Source organism: Neopsephotus bourkii, unplaced genomic scaffold (genome assembly GCF_033783945.1).
Source record: "Neopsephotus bourkii isolate Nb327-2 ecotype Australia unplaced genomic scaffold, CSIRO-AGI_Nbou_v1 NB_1792, whole genome shotgun sequence".
In the NCBI taxonomy this organism is placed as follows: Eukaryota; Metazoa; Chordata; class Aves; order Psittaciformes; family Psittacidae; genus Neopsephotus; species Neopsephotus bourkii.
The window spans coordinates 122,752-139,173 of NW_026902266.1; the positions used below are offsets into that span (position 1 = coordinate 122,752).

Here is a 16,422-nt window from a genome sequence, read left to right on the forward strand (position 1 = left end):
ATATGACATTTTAATTGGAATATATATATTTTTTCCCTTCTTTTTCTTTCTTCCCTGATGTAAAGATCTATTGTGAGAGAAGGACTGGGGAGGCCCAGCTTCGCTCTTACACTTTAGCAGTGGGGAGAAAAAGAAATGCCAAGCTGGTATTAATAAAAATGCTTCCTATTGGGAATGAATGGTATTGCCAGGAAAAAAAAAAAAAAAAAAAAAAAAAAGGATACTTTGCACTTTGTGTGAGAGAAACAAAAGAAAGAAAAACCCAAACTATTTCACTGAAGTTCTAATATACATACATTTTAAAAGTTTAAATTAAAAAAGCCAAATGACAAACATTCTTTCCTTCCTTTTAAAAGGCAACTATTTTCTACATGCTGGTCATTGGAATAAAACGTAACTGTGTCAAGAGTTAAAAGAGCAACAGCACAAAATGAAAATATCTCCAGATTTTGGAATTCAAAGTATTCAGTGTAAATATCTAGATAGAACACTTATACGTGAAATCCATCAAAAAAGGAACCTTAGTGATTACAAAAGTAGTTATGAAACACAAAATCACAGCGTGAATCTGTAGTTATAGAATCACAGAATTATAGAATAGTTAGGGTTGGAAAGGAATTTAAGATCCTCTAGTTCCAACCCCCTGCCATGGGCAGGGACAACCCACACTAAACCATCTCTCCCAAGGCTTCGTCCAGCCTGGCCTTGAACACCGACAGGGATGGAACATTCACAACTTCCTTGGGCAACCTATTCCTGTGCCTCACCACCCTAACAGGAAAGAATTTCCTCCTTTATCCAATCTAAACTTCCCCTATTTAAGCTTTAACTGTTACCCCTTGTCCCCCTTCAGATACTGGAAGGCTGCTATGGAGGTCTCTACACAGCTTTCTCTTCTCCAGGCTGAACGGCCCCACTTTTCTCTGGCTTTCTTCATATAGGAGGTGCTCCAGACCCCTGATTATCGTCGTGGCCCTCCTCTGGACTTGCTCCAACAGCTGCATGTCCTTTTAAAAAGTGTTGAAGACACCAGAACTGCACACAATATTCTAGGTGAGGTCTCACAAGAGCAGAGTAGAGGGGCAGGATCACCTCCTTCGACCTGCCGGTCACACTCCTTTTGATGCAGCCCAGGATGCGGTTGGCTTTCTGGGCTGTGAGTGCACACTGCCTGCTCATATTAAGTTTCTCATCAACCAACACCCCCAAATCCTTCTCCGCAGGGCTGCTCTGAATCTCTTCTCTGCCCAACCTGCAGCTGTGCCTGGGATTGCTCCAACGCAGGTGTAGGACCTTGCATGGTTAAACTTCATAATGTTGGCATCAGCCCACCTCACAATCATGTCAAGGTCCCTCTGGATGGCATCCCTTCCCTCCAGTGTATCAACTAAACCACACAGCTTGATGTCATTGGCAAACTTGCTGAGGGCGCACTCAATCCCACTGTCCATGTCACCCACAGTGATGTTGAACAAAACAGGTCCCAGCACCGATCCCTGAGGTACACCACTCGTTACTGGTCTCCAACTGGACATTGAGCCATTGACCACAACTCTTTATGTGCGGCCATCCAGCCAGTTCTTTATCCACCGAGTGGTCCACCTATCAAATTGATGCCTCTCCAATTTAGAGACAAAGTCTTGTGGGACAGTGTTGAACACTTTGCAAAAGTCCAGGTAGATGACGTCAACTGCTCTACCCCTGTCCATCAGTTCCGTCACCCCATCATAGAAGGCCACCAAATTTGTCAGGCAGGATTTAACCTTAGTGAAGCCATGCTGGCTGTCACCAAGCACCTTTTTTTCATGTGCCTTAGCATGCCTTCCAGGAGAATCTGCTCCAAGATTTTGCCAGGCACACAGGTGAGACTGATTGGTCTGTAGTTCCCTGGGTCATCCATTTTCCCCTTCTTGAACATGGGGGTTATATTTCCCTTTTTCCAGTTGTTGGGAACTTCAACTGACTGCCATGATTTTTCAAATATGATGGGCAGTGGCTTAGCAAATGCATTTGCCAGCTCCTTCAGGACCCACGAATGGATTTCATCAGGACCCATGGATTTGTGCATGTTCAAGTTCTTAAGATGGTCTTGAACCAGATCCTCTCCTACAGTGGGCCTGAGGTCTTCATTCTCCCAGTCCCTGCGTCTGCCTTCCAAGACTAAAAATTGGTGGTTTATCAAAGATAAACCATCAGTTCAGGTGGAGAGAAACCATCAATTTTACTTCAGCCATTTTTTTGCAATTTTAATCTGAGAAAAGTATTATTTTGACTTAAAGGATGACTGTGACATAAGTTTTTTATAGGTTTCTTGTTGCTACACTTCTTATGGCCTAAAGTAAACAGAATTTGCTGTTCATCATTGTGAGGTCCATTTTACTCCTCTCCTGAAAAAACCGTAATAAAAAAAAAAAGAAAAAGCCTTTACTTGAGAACTCTTTTATCCCACCAGAATCCTGTAGTAAAGGACTTGAGGGTATTTTTCAAGCCAGGAATATTACCATGTTTTTAGTGTAACAGAACATTCTTCCTGAAGATAGATAAGTAAGGCATGTTCTCTGGAGCGAAACTATTTACCAGTTCACATTTATCCATGTTTGAAGAATATAAAATTTGTAAATTTTTTTTGGTGGGGAGAAAGGTGTATCTAATTCTGCAAGTTTCTAAGTAAGCCAGTAAAATTTAAACTGAAGTAAAAGGAAATGGCAGTCTTCAAAGAAAGCAAATAGCACTACTTGGACATCAATTAAAATAGCTGACTTATTCCTGAATTCAAACATATACATATACTACATACAAACCAGGAAAACTCAATACCATATTTTGCTGCTACTTCCTTCATTTGTATTTCTTTCACAGCAGAGAGGACTTTGAAGAGTTTATGTTACAACTAAAAGGGTCTTCCTGGAAACTAGCTAAAGCATCTGTATCCTGCTAGTAAACCCCCAAATTGTGGTCAATTGTGCACATAAATGTTTATCATGATAACAAATATTAGCATTTTAGCAACTATTATCATAAAGCATAATTTAGGGGATTATTGTCATGTTGCTGTCATAATTACTGTTTGTGCCAACAATAGCAAATTTAACATGCCAGTGAAACAAATCAAAATCACATGTGCAGGAGAGCATCAGTGATACCAATAAATCTTTCTACTTGTTTTGTAATCCAAGCATTTAAAAATGGCAAATGTTTCCTTTAGACTCCAGTGAATTCATGTCAATGAATTCATTACATGACTCCCTATTGCTAGTATTTCCAGTATTTTTTTGTCTTTGACAGTAGTATTTGACTTTGAATGATCAGGCATAACTGCTTTAGTTACAGTACTTTTAATTATGGAACAATGATAGCGTAAATCCAACTTTGTGTTTAAGATTAACATTAACTCACTGAAATTTATAAAAACAGACAACCTTTTGTAAATCTGTAGTTCTACAAGATTTGTATTCTCTAGAACAAAAAAATGCATTAATATTTGTTGCATTTAGACATACAGCAAACAGACTGCCAAAGATTCAAGCTCTGGAAAACACTAACTAGTCACACAATGTATTCTCATGCCCCAAGACAATGGAATGAAAGCCATGGATATGGGATGCAAGAACAAGCTAGTATATACACTTTATAGCTATCTGTCATCTAAATCTTACTTAAGAATGATAGCCACTCAATCAAGTATGATAGGCCCCTCTCCAAAATTAACCTATTCCCTAGTGGACAGTCACAAATGAGTATTTAGCTGATTTGCATTAGGAGAAAGAGAAAAAAAGAATGTGCTTTTCACCACTAATATTTTAATGGGGAAAAAAAGGTAAGAAAAGGCAATACTTCTGACATCGACCAGTCGTATAATATCTTTGCTACTTCAGTTATTCCTCGCCCTACTCCTTCTTACAGCAAAGACAGCATAAAAGGCAACAAAGGCAGCATAAAAGGCAACAACTGACAAGAGCAAGAAGCAAGATGACAGACAGGCCTCAGGGCAAGAAACTGCACTGTGATTAGAAGAAAATTATGGAAGTACAAAGGGAAATGTAGCAAAGTAGCAGAAGACAAGCACCACCAGTAGGCCAAAATCTGAAATCAAATTAATACACTAAAATAAAATTCAGGATTACAATTCTGCTTATGGGTTCTTGTGATTTTCACATTATTTGAAGGTTTATTACAACAGAAGGGGTAATACTTAAGAAGTTTTTTATCCTAACAGTTGTCAGTGCGTCTTTGTCAAAGAACTCACCAAACCCCTCTGTGCTTAGAGCTGTTTCAAATAATCAACAACCAAAGTCAATCTGGCCCTGCTTTATGACATGTTAATTTAGCCCTAAAAGCTGTAAGGAAAGGATAAGCCTTTTATAAATGTGAGAATGGGAACAGAATTTTTTTTACTCAAGGCTATATATTTTATCAATTTTGGTGGTCCAAGTTGTAGTAGAATTTGTCATGTCTGAAAAACATTGTGATAGAGGCAAAGTTTACATCATGCCTTGAAATACACAAAAAGTTGAAAATTAGCTACCCAAAATTGTCTATCTAGATCCCTTTTAACATATCATCAAGAACTACATTATATAACAAATATTACAGAAATATAATCTTACTGTTCTGGTTTATCCAGAAGCTTCAGTTCCTCCTCTTTTGAAGTCTGATAATATTGCTTGATTTTCTCCAGTTCATCCTTTTGTGCTCTCTAGGTGAATTAATATAAATTTATTAATAACTAATTTATAACATATGAATAAAATACTATTTGCCTGTTTGTCTGCAAGTAACAACTATATTTTTATTGGAAACCATTTAGACTATGCAAAAGAGTGAGGAATAGAGATCTATAAAAATTTATTCATTGCCTTGTAGCGTCATTTACTACTGATGGACACAAAGCAGAGCATCCTTATAGAACACAGCACTGCAAGTATTGCTACAGGATGCTTCACACAGTTTAGGTTGGAGAGGTAGCTCTGGTACAGTCAAGTGTAAATGTATTCTTCCATGCAACTTCATAGTCATACAGTTCATGAATGCTATATACTTAATCTACAAAGCAACTTAGGTAAGGACAGCCACTTATACTGTTAGCACAAAATAGGCCTTAAGTAAAGACAGTGTTTTTCAGGCAGATCAGAAGAAAAAATTGCTAGATATTATGCCTTTTGGTACATTTTAACCTGATTCCCAAAACAGCCCACTGTTTTAAGTTTCTGACATTTAAGAAAGTATGCTAGAAAGAGAAATAACCATGTCAATGAGTATTTTCTTACGTTACCTATTTTATTACTGTTAAATTCCCTAAAGACTTTTTCTATATAATCATAGAATCATAGAATAGTTACGGTTGGAAAGGACCTTAAGATCATCAAATTCCAACCCCCATGCCATGGGCAGGGACACCTCACACTAAACAATGTCACCCAAGGCTCTCTCCAGCCTGGCCTTGACCACCACAAGGGATGGAGCATTCACAACTTCCCTGGGCAACCTATTCAAGTGGCTCGCCCACCCTTACAGTAAAGAATTTCTTCCTTATATCCAATCTGAACTTCCCCAGTTTAAGTTTGAACCCATTACTCCTTGTCCTATCACTGCCATCCCTAATGAAGAGTCCCTCCCCAGCATCCTTAAAAGCCTCCTTCAGGTACTGGAAGGAATAATGTCTGTATTCTAAAATGAATAAACATAAAAATAAAGCTTTACTTAATTTTGTGTCTGAAATATTGTGGTGATTAACCACAGCTTTACTCAAACTTACTTACATTTTCATATAGTGCTTCCAGTGTTTCCAGATCTACTATGGAGTCATCAACACAGAGTATAGCTGTATAGAACACAATGACAAATTAGATGCTTGAACATCTTAAACTTAAGAGTTTAGTTTGGTCTCCTGAGAAAGGAGATCTGACCTTGACATATTTGTATTCAGTTAATATTTTACTATTTTCAGCATTTTACTTTTGTTTTGATTTCAAGTCACAGCACTCATGAAAGAAGTTATAAACTCTTAGAAGTCTCCAGAAAATGGAGTTCTACTTTTCCTCTCCAATATACTCAGCAATCAAAGATATGACCTGCCAGGCATTCAGCTGATTGCATAGGTGGCCAGGCAGAACACGAGAACAACTGATACCAGACAGATTTCATGGTAGCTTATAAGGATGGATAGGAACGAATTGAGACTTGGAGTATTTAGGTCTCCCTATGGGAGATCTGCTTGACGTGGCACTAGCAATGTTGGAATGTAGACAGACAGACAAACTTGCAAGATTTGCAAGTTGCAGATTTGCAGGAATAGAAGACTGTACTATGGATTTTTAAGGTATCTTCATAAATCAGGTCACATTCAATTTAGCTTTATCCTCTTGAAGACTACCCACATGACAATTTCCAGATAAATACTTTTACACACCATACAGAGACACCTAAGTATACTCTTCAGGGATTAATTATGCCTCATTACTGAAAATGAAAATTCTCACGTTTCCTATCTTAGTTCCAAATGTTACTACATTTGCAATATATGATGTTAGGTGTTTCTGACATTTGCAAATCCCACTGCAATATAGGCAATGTATCGGGACTCTTCTGAAAATTAAATAGTATCATTTCATGGTGATTTCTAATGCTCTCTAATGCTAAATTCCAGTAAACTGAGAGAAGCACAATGGAATAGAAATAACTTTGGATGTTTAATTTTTCTAAAGCTGGCTTTTCCTCAAGACTCATAATGGGACTGGGCACAATTTCTGAACTCCTGACGTGTTTAAATGTTACTGGGAACATTAATCCCCAAAGAATCAAGTTTAAGGGGTCTAACACTTTTCCACATAATCGGTGACTCATCAGTAGCTAGTATCTGATAAATTTTAATTTCAACTACATTATACTTCTTCAAAGGAAACTTGACTGTTTGTGAATTTAGAAGATTTTAAAGCTCTTGCTGCATTTGCAATTCATGTCTGAAAGAGGCAAGTCACACATCTTTAAATAATTATTTAAAAGTAATAAGCTTTCGCCTGCTCTTCCACCTACCTCATGATTTTACATTGTGAAATTAACCAGCAGGCCAGTAAATTTTCTCTGTGGCAGGCTAATTAATTTTATTAAAAGGTCCAATGACATTTAGAATGCTTTAAAATTTTGCCTGTCAATTATGATTCTATCTGTTGACATTATACCTTGGCTAGAAGTAATGAATTATATGGAAGAAAACAATATCAGTGAAAAAACTTCAATAGCTCCAACTGTTTTTGCCCTATTCAAAAGACGCAAATAAACTTTAGAATATAACCAAAATCATTACAGATTCCATCTATGAGATCATCTGTTGGCTCTTGCAAGATGGTTCCATGAGTTGCATTATATTTTGTATTATACGATGATATTTCAAAAGAACCCAAGAGACTGGAAAATCTACTGGAAAATTGGTTTCATAGTTCAATATATGTAATTGCTAAGACTTTAATATGCATATTGAGTTCAAAACCCCTTGTGGTTTCACTTTCATCTTATTTTTCAATATTCCAAAATCTGCTTACAAGGAGAAATTTATTTGTCCAGAGTTATCTAGAAAAGCAACTTATTGGAGGCAATCTGAATTCATGCTAGAAATGCAAAATGTGTAACTAATATTACTTTTTTTTTTAGCTACAGGACTATTACAGTAACAGGAAGTAGTTTGGGAAAAAGAACACTTTAATAAGAAGATTAAGATTTGCACATCTAACTGGGATTTTCAGTCAGGGATTTATCAGAAAAAAGTCCTCAAATTCAGAGTGGTTTTTAATGCTGTATTTTCTTATCTATGTTTCTGTACTAAATACCAGTTCTAAAGAAATCAGTGTTCTTTTGAAGTGACATAATAAAGCAAAAAAAGTTTGAGATTAAACTAATAAAATACAGTCTGATAAATGAACATATTTTTAACAGAATTAATAATTGATGACATTATTATTTTCTCTTTTGGGCAGGATGTGAGTGTACAAAGTGAGAAAATACTTTCTGATTTACTTGCTATACAACCTGTGCCATGCTATTATTGGCAATGTTCATACAGACAGGCTTCAGTTAAATATCTAGCCATATTACTCAATTCAGTGACAGCTGGACATCTTAGGATGTTAATATATATAGACTCTGACTTGAAAAAACTTGGAAGCACTGTATTTTAATATCTTTGTCTTTCTTTTTCATTCAAATTGATTAAATCTTATGCCATAGACATTTGGAGCAGAAGACAAAAACATGTAAAATACAGCATGGGTAATACATTCACAGTGTGCTGTGTAAATTAACTTGAATTGGGGCTGCTGAAAAAAAACCCATTACACTACTTCAAAGAAACAAATTATTTTACCTTTTACTTAAGAGTCAAAGGAACAAATGCTTCATAATTTTTATCTGAAAAATGTAACCCAGTTTTAATCATATGTTTATTAAAATTAGTAAAATGAATAAAAAAGGGTAAGTTTTCCAAAGTGATCTTTCTGATGATGTGAATTTAACTTTATACTTCACTGCACTAAATCTCATTATATTAAGACTCACATAAGTGTAAGCAATACAGGTGAAGTATCACAAATCTACAAAAGAGGCTCCAAAACAATTATTAGCTATTACAATATCAATCACCATCAGTGGGTTTTACTTTTATCTTGCTTTCTAGTTAGCTGTCTTCCTTACACTGTCAGTTCAGTTAGAATATTTCACCTACACCTCACAATATGTCAAAAGGAAGTAGACTCATGCTGTGAAAAGCTGGTAATTTTATTGGGTTCCTCTACCTTTAAAAAATCTGTTACTTGGCCAAGTCTGGTTTCTGAGATCCTTTTTTTCAGGGAAATTGAGGCAAACATTTTTATGTGGCCTATGGTGTCTGCTCACAACAAGAAGAATTTATATACACAAGGATCATTAGTGCTGGGTTGCACCCATTAAGATATAATAACCGTCAGCTAGGACAAAAAACAGATCAGCATCATGCATTCAAACTAACAAGCACACATAAAAATACTTGCCAACTACATTTCACATACTAAGAGTGTTGCTTTGAATATAAACTTGTACCAAAGTTATTTAACAAACTCACTTTTTAAAAATGAATCTAACTGTAAATAACAAATTCCTTACACACAGATTTTTCACATACTCTGCCTTATCAATTCAAAAATGTAGACCAAAGAAAAGCTGAGAATTTAAAGCGTACTTTGTGCAGTCTACATACAACTGTAGGGCTTAGAGGTTAAATATCAGAAAGATACTTCTCTTAACCAGCTTAAATACCAACAATCTTAAGGCTGATACTGATACACAGACTCACTCTTACTAAACAGATTTTGGTTAAATCAGGATTTAAGTCCTGCTGACAGAGCTTACATGTACTCAGCAATATCAAACCATTTAATGTGATGATTAAAGTATGAAATATGAAGAAATCATCTTAACTGCTCCCTAATGATAAAACAGAAATATGTTATTTAAATAAAAAGACCTTTCCAAAGGTACATTTCCTTGTCCTGGAAGTACTTCACTGTTTAACGTAGTACATTCTGCTGAGTTAGGCTTGATTTCATGCAAACATGAAGCCCATCAACAGAAATTTAAATTCAATAGTGACTGATCTAGTCAGTTAGAAAATGACAACTGTTAAATGCAAATCCCTACTTGGAAAACCACTTAAAATACCCAAGTCACTCTGGTTTACTTCTGACAACTTGATGTGGTTTTCTCCTGTATTTAACTATCGTGCAACACAAAAGCCATTAAAATATTTATTACAAAGAAGCACTATGGGCATAATGTAGGTTTAGAAGACAGAAAGCTCAGCTCCTGCAAGAACTCAGGAGCAAAAGACTCTAGTAATAATGTTAACCTACCCAATTCAGGCTGGATGCCCAAGAGATTCACAGAAACATATGTTGTGAATTTTCCAGAGAAAAAAAACAACAACACCCCCCCCCCCAAAAAAAAAAAACCAACAAAAAAAAAACCCCAAACAAACAAACCCAAAGCTTTTAAATAAATTTTTTTCCCAACTTCTGAGGTGGGTATGCAGCTATCTATACTTTATTCATAGTATACATATATCGAGAATGCATACTTGTAATAGTTTGTGTAGGCAGAAAAGTCATGCAACTTCGATCAACAGTTTTTAAATATTTATAATCTATATTTCCATTCTGCAAAATATTTTAGTTGAAACCCCCATAAAACTATTTTCATATAGTGCAAGTAAGAAATATTTCAAAGCATTTATCTTTAGCCAGAAGTACTTCCAAAATATAACAGAGAAAAGAACTGCGATCTTATTTGTGTTGCACGATACAGTTAAAACACAAATGAGATTCAAAAATTCTGAGCACACTGAGGTCTGCAGATTAGAGTGGCTTTGGAGTAGTCTACCTCATACACAAAAAACATAGTCTTTTGGATGCTAAGTGCCTGATTAACAATGATATGCCATAATAAATGGTAATATGCCTTAATATATGATAGACCATAAATTGGACTAAGGAAATGCAACCTATTTCTTTAACCTCTGTGGCTTCTCATCAGGGGAAGACCACACGGAAATCCCAGGATGATTAGAAGCATAATATGGAATTAGAATGATTATTGGATTGATTATCAGTCTGGCTGAGTTAATGTGATGTTCATGTTTTCCCAGTTATGTACCCCAAACTGTTGACAATGGAGGGTAAATCACAAAGTTGGAGAAGACCAATCAAACACTTTTCAACCGGTTGTCTAACATCGTACAGCAGTAATGTAAGAGTGTTCTTTCTAGGAAATTGGTCCCCTCCTACAATGCCACAGAAAAAAAATTGGTGCAGAATGGCATGGTAGTTACCTGCATTGCTTACCATTAGAATATCTGTTACACTATAATAAAAATATATTCTACATTTGAGAAGCAACCAAAAAACCCAGTAACGAAGGTGGATCTACAAAGGCAGATGGCATAACCTAAGATTTTCAACAAAATCCATTCTAATCCAACCTATCTAAATGTGATCAAATATATTTTTCTAATTAATTTTCAAAGCTTAGTATGTATCTGAATAGATAATTTACATCGTTGGTGAATAAACGAATGTTCCAAATGCACAATAAACATACCAGGTCCCCATACATGCTATTACAGGTTGGCCAGTGCCATCCTGATTCAATAAATGGAGTTTTAGACATTATATTTAATTGTTTAACATCTAGGAAAGGAAAAAAAATACTAAATTAGCCTTAGAAATAGTCTCAATGATAAGGACCAGTGTTACACTCCCCACTTTGCCATACAGGCTAAGCCCTATCAGTGTAGTTCTATCCGTGTTGCAGTGTTACACTGTTAAACTCTTGCCTTGGTAAATGTACTAGCAAAGCCTGAAGCTGTTCTCTGTGGAGTAATATGGCACTTCATTGCCACAAATAGTGCAATAGATTATAAAGTGTACATCTGGTGTGATCTATCACATCTCACAGATTTGGTCCCAAGGAAAATATACCAGCATGTAAGACCATGTAGTTAATGCATTCTGATGGAAATCAGGGGAATTAGTGAACTATTTCTAGCAATGTACAGAAGCAGAACTTCTGACGCCTCGTAATTTTAGTGGCAAAATCGAGGTACTATGGAGGTAGGGAGGGATTTGGGATAGTCACTCCACTTGACATAGGTGTCTACATTTTATGTATATTCCATTTTCTGTAACTAAAACTATTTTTCATCTGGGCTCCCCCATAATTTTGCCAGTTTACTCTTGAAAAAAGTTCTCAGTAGCTCATGGGAAGCCAGTACAGATTACATATGCTGCAGTAAAGGTTACTATTATGCATTTTTTAGTATACTGATATTGCTAGCTACTATATTGGGAACTGCCTGAGTGACTGAAATGTTGCCCTGGAAAAAGCTGAGGCCAGTGCCCACCGAGGATCTTTGAATACAGGTATAATCAGTATTTCCCATTAGAAACAAAACTGAAACACCTCACTGTGAAGCAAGTTATAATATTCATCAGCAAAGCCACACAAGTATTCTTGAGCCACAAGTTTGTCTCTCAAACTGTAATATTTCAGCTGAACAATAATAGGAAAAGTAAGACAGAAGTGCACTGATACGAAATAGAGATTACTTCTCTGAGTGTGTTAAAGCATGTTCTTTACCTAGCAGCTGACCTCCAGTATCCCTCATCTCTTCTTCATCAAGGTTTTTAAAAACTGCAGAGAATCAAACTTGAAAATAATCTCAAATATATGCATGACTTGATTATTGCTATTTCATTTTTAAATAAAAATACAGATCCTATATAGCATATTGAGACAGATTTTCTGTCTGCTGCTTCTGCTCAGGAAATTATTATTATTAAATAGTGGTCCAATCAGAAAATATATTACATTCTTCAGCACCAGATTCACTGATAAAATTTGTCAGTGAGCTCAGAACATTACAACACTTAGGTTTTCTCCTCTTCTCCCAACTACCGAAAAGCTGAGTAGTAGACAGGAACAGCATGACAATTTTAAATGTCCCTCTGCATCAGTATAATACCTATAACAGCCAAAATACTCACTTCTTCATTGACTTCTACCTAAACCATAATCATATACAGCAAGAATTTAAACTTATCTGCAAAGGATGAATTTCACTCTCTCAAACAAACATGCGTGGGAGATTCCCTTCCTGAAGGATGGCAGCTGGCTCATTATCAAATGCAAAAATGAAACATCTGGGTGCCAGAGATAATCATTTGCTTGTTTTGTACTGTGAGCTATCTACAGAATATGCTGTGAAGCTATTTAGAGAGGGTAATCCTACTGATGCAGAACTCTTACACTACTTTCAAGGCGGACGTAGCTTTTCTTGTGATTACTCTTGTTTTGTCTTCTCTACAATTTTGCATGCATCTGTACGCATAGTTTTTCTAACAGTAGAAACATTGTCTACTTCTCAGTATTTCTGTAACTGCTACTTCAGGTGCAGTAATCAGTACACTGTATGTTGACAGCAAATTCATCTATATGTGGCTTTCAACAAACATGGTCAGAAAAACTTGGAACAAAATTAGATATCCTTTTCTTTTCAGGTTTAATTTTTTTTTTTTTTTTTTTTTTTGCTTCTGTTTTCTTCATTCTCTATTGCAAGCTGCCAAAGACCATGAACTTTTGTCTTCCCTGTCTTTCACATACTAAATTATGCAATGGAAATTGGCTTGAAAAAATGGATGAGCACTTATTTTTCATGTTTTCTAGAGATAGCTCTTTGTAACTTCATTTTGTAAAAAAAACTTTTGACGTTCATCACCTAACAATCATGCAGGGTTTTGGTTAGGTGTTCTCATGAGCTATTTAGCTTACTATGATAATTTTTCATTCATTATATTTACTATAATGTCTTCAAAGAATTTGTCTGCTGATAGGCAGGACTGCACACAGATTTAAATTAAACAACATAGTAGGGGATAAAGACTATAAGAGAAACAAGCATAATTCTACTGTTGTCTTCATAGCAGCATGTATTTCTAAAGATCCTCTGTACAAGACCGATCTTTTTCCCTGGGTCTGGCAAACTGGTTTTTATTTCCCTAGATGATAGTCTCTGAACACAAACCTTGATTGGAATCACTCATCCTGCTTTGTTAATATATTTCAAAAAGTTCCATTAACAGTTTTCCCAAGTCCCATTTGAATCTCCTAGCTGCTTCCATAAGCAAGAAGCAGCATACCCTATTGCTGTCTTGAGCAACACATGTGGTGACAGGCCAGTCATTTGCTACCTCAGAATAGAGAGTGTGATGAGTTATAAACTTTCCTTTAGTGACAGCACTTGTTTCGGTGTCTCTCTTCTACCAACACTATTTTTTATTAAACTTGTAGGACTACATTAGCTATGTCTTCAATTGCAATTAGAGTAGTCTTTAGAAACAGATTTGTAGACAGTAACAGCTGGTACTGAGGATCCAGTGTTCACACTATACACATTTCGGGGAGTTTTAACCATCTCTGATCTGATCCAGCAAAATATAAAGCCTGCTATAAGTGGAGACTGTTGGCACACTCCTAGAGCAAATCTTTTCATTCAATTTAATTCTTAATGATGTTTGCCCACTCTAAACTGTTCTGCATTGCTCTGCAATGCAAACACAACAAAGGGGCCAATTGGTAGATTTGACTCAAAAGTGTACCGCTGATTTGACCTAAAATGCTACTGTATACATATCAAACATTTGATTTATTCTTTTCTCTTAAATTTGGTATGAATTGGCCAGAGGGTTTCAAAAGCTATAGAAGTACAGCAAATGACTTGAGAAAGACACAGACAGAGGTATGTTCCATTTTAGTAGAACATCATGGCACGGAAAATAAAAAGTCATGAAAACATCTCCAAAGATACTTAAGAATACTACCCAGTTTGTATAATACAGCTTCTATCCTATCTTATGCTGCTGTAATTCCTGCCAGGAAATTATTCAGACCTTTAGTAACACCAGTTTTTTTCCATCTCATTCTGATACCTTTCACACAATACTGGCAGGCACAAAATTATTCCTTCTTTTCCTTGTTTCCCTCCATTCCAAGAGACATCTGTAAGCATTTGTGCTTTCAAAGTGCTAGATGCTCAAAGGCTCTTCTGAAATTAATAATAACCAATGCCAGCAGCATCTCAACACCCTTCCCAGTGTTTGCATGTGATGGAGGGAAAACAATAGCAAAAAAGGAGACATCAACTTGAATTCTTCCAGCAGTTGTTTTAAATGGTGAATATTTTCCTTTTTTAATGTGAAAAAGAAATAAACAATATGCTTAAACAATATCTTCTAAAATCCAGAACACAAGCAGAATCTGAATTACCCTAGTGTTCTGAAAATTCTGTATTTCTCTACAGTCCTACTGGCAAACTAAGATAATTTCTACCAGTAACGGAATTTATACTCTGAGTAGCTCTATGCTTTGAAAAATGCCATCCAGTAACATCTTTCTGATGATTGCTACATGGTAGCTGCATCAGTTTGGAATGTGGTTTTTTTAAAATTTAAACATTCAACAAATACTGGCTACATGCTTGAAGCGAAAAAGATTTGCATACAAGCATTTGATTTCATTTTTTGCCAGTGGAGGACTCGCTTAAAAAAAGGAGGGAACTGCAGGGGAGAAATATAAAAGTTTTGAGAAAACACTATAGAAAGTGATAGGCTAACTGAAACGGTATAGAGGATTCTATCTAAATGCAATTCTGTTTATTTAGGTGAAACTTTTACATATACTGGAATATACTGGAAGAATGATTCTTCTGATAACTTAAAGAGGATAATACTCAAAGCACATTCTGTTAATGTATGAAATTCTCTGAAGGGGGCTATGAGAAAAAAATAGCCATGCAAATATGACACATTAAGTGCAAGAAACACCTACCTTGTTGAATATCCTTCATCTCCAGGTGCAAACTGGATATTAAAATTCCTACAGTTTGAGACCGTTTTCCATCCAACAATTTGATAATCTAGAAAGATGATGCAAAATGATCTGGGATCAAATGAACACTCTACAAAGAATTCATTCACATTAATGACAGAAGCTAATTTGTGAATTGAACTGAATGTCTCTTCAAACATCAAATCTTTTTATTAACTAAATATGATAGTAAGAAATTCATCTTATCTCTATGCTCTTCACCTTAACAAATGGCTCATAAATGTAAGCTTGACTTCTTACCAGGTCTAGTAAAGAACATCACCTTTTACTTGTAGGATGCTATTAAAAAGGGAAAAAAGGCACATCAAATATTTATTCTGGAATTTATTTTTTCCCTCTTTTCCTTAAGTTGATCAGCAGAACTACGTAAGACACCCTGAGCACATCACAAGTTCCTTAGGTTGTCTGATAGTTTATATTTCAGTGTGAACACATTTAAGTCTCTTTTTGACAAAGGACTGATTCCTGAACAAGGAAAATTGAAAAATTGTCTTTTTAAGCTCTCTCAACACAATTTCTGGATTACTGAAAGAATTCTTTTCACTCCTGTATAAAGTGCTTCTTCCACACCCTTGCCACTTCACAAGGACTTGAGGATTTTGTTCACATTTTGGGTAACAGACACTTGTTGGTACAATATACTGACACTTAAATTGTTTAAACTTTTTAGACGTTGGGTGGGGGAGGAGAAGAAAAGGAGGGAGGGAAACCTTGAGGAAATTATTTTGGCTGGTTAAACCTAGTGATATTGATGTGGGTCAATCCATAAATAATGAAACGTAAACCAAGAATTTTAGAAGTATAGTTCAGATGTTAGAAATACCAAAACGAAAACCAAACTTCCCACAATGATTGGACTGTTGGTATTTGTGATTTAGATTTATGCCATAAGGAAGATACAACAGCAGCACATCACAAAATTCAAAACAGAAGTTCTTCAAAATAAGAAATGTTCATATC

At 35.8% G+C, this 16,422-nt stretch overlaps 1 protein-coding gene across 6 annotated transcripts in view; it reads right to left on the reverse strand.

The window, feature by feature from the left end:
* The window catches only part of FMN1 (formin 1), a 188,425-nt gene that overhangs the window by 58,669 nt on the left and 113,334 nt on the right, over positions 1-16,422 (reverse strand). For all 6 annotated transcript variants that reach the window (XM_061342549.1, XM_061342548.1, XM_061342547.1 and 3 more), the window contains 3 exons: positions 15,403-15,490; positions 5,760-5,821; positions 4,608-4,696 (listed from right to left, as the gene is read on the reverse strand). In XM_061342549.1, the coding sequence (XP_061198533.1) occupies positions 4,608-4,696; positions 5,760-5,821; positions 15,403-15,490 (239 nt within the window). The remainder of the gene's footprint in view (positions 1-4,607; positions 4,697-5,759; positions 5,822-15,402; positions 15,491-16,422) is intronic.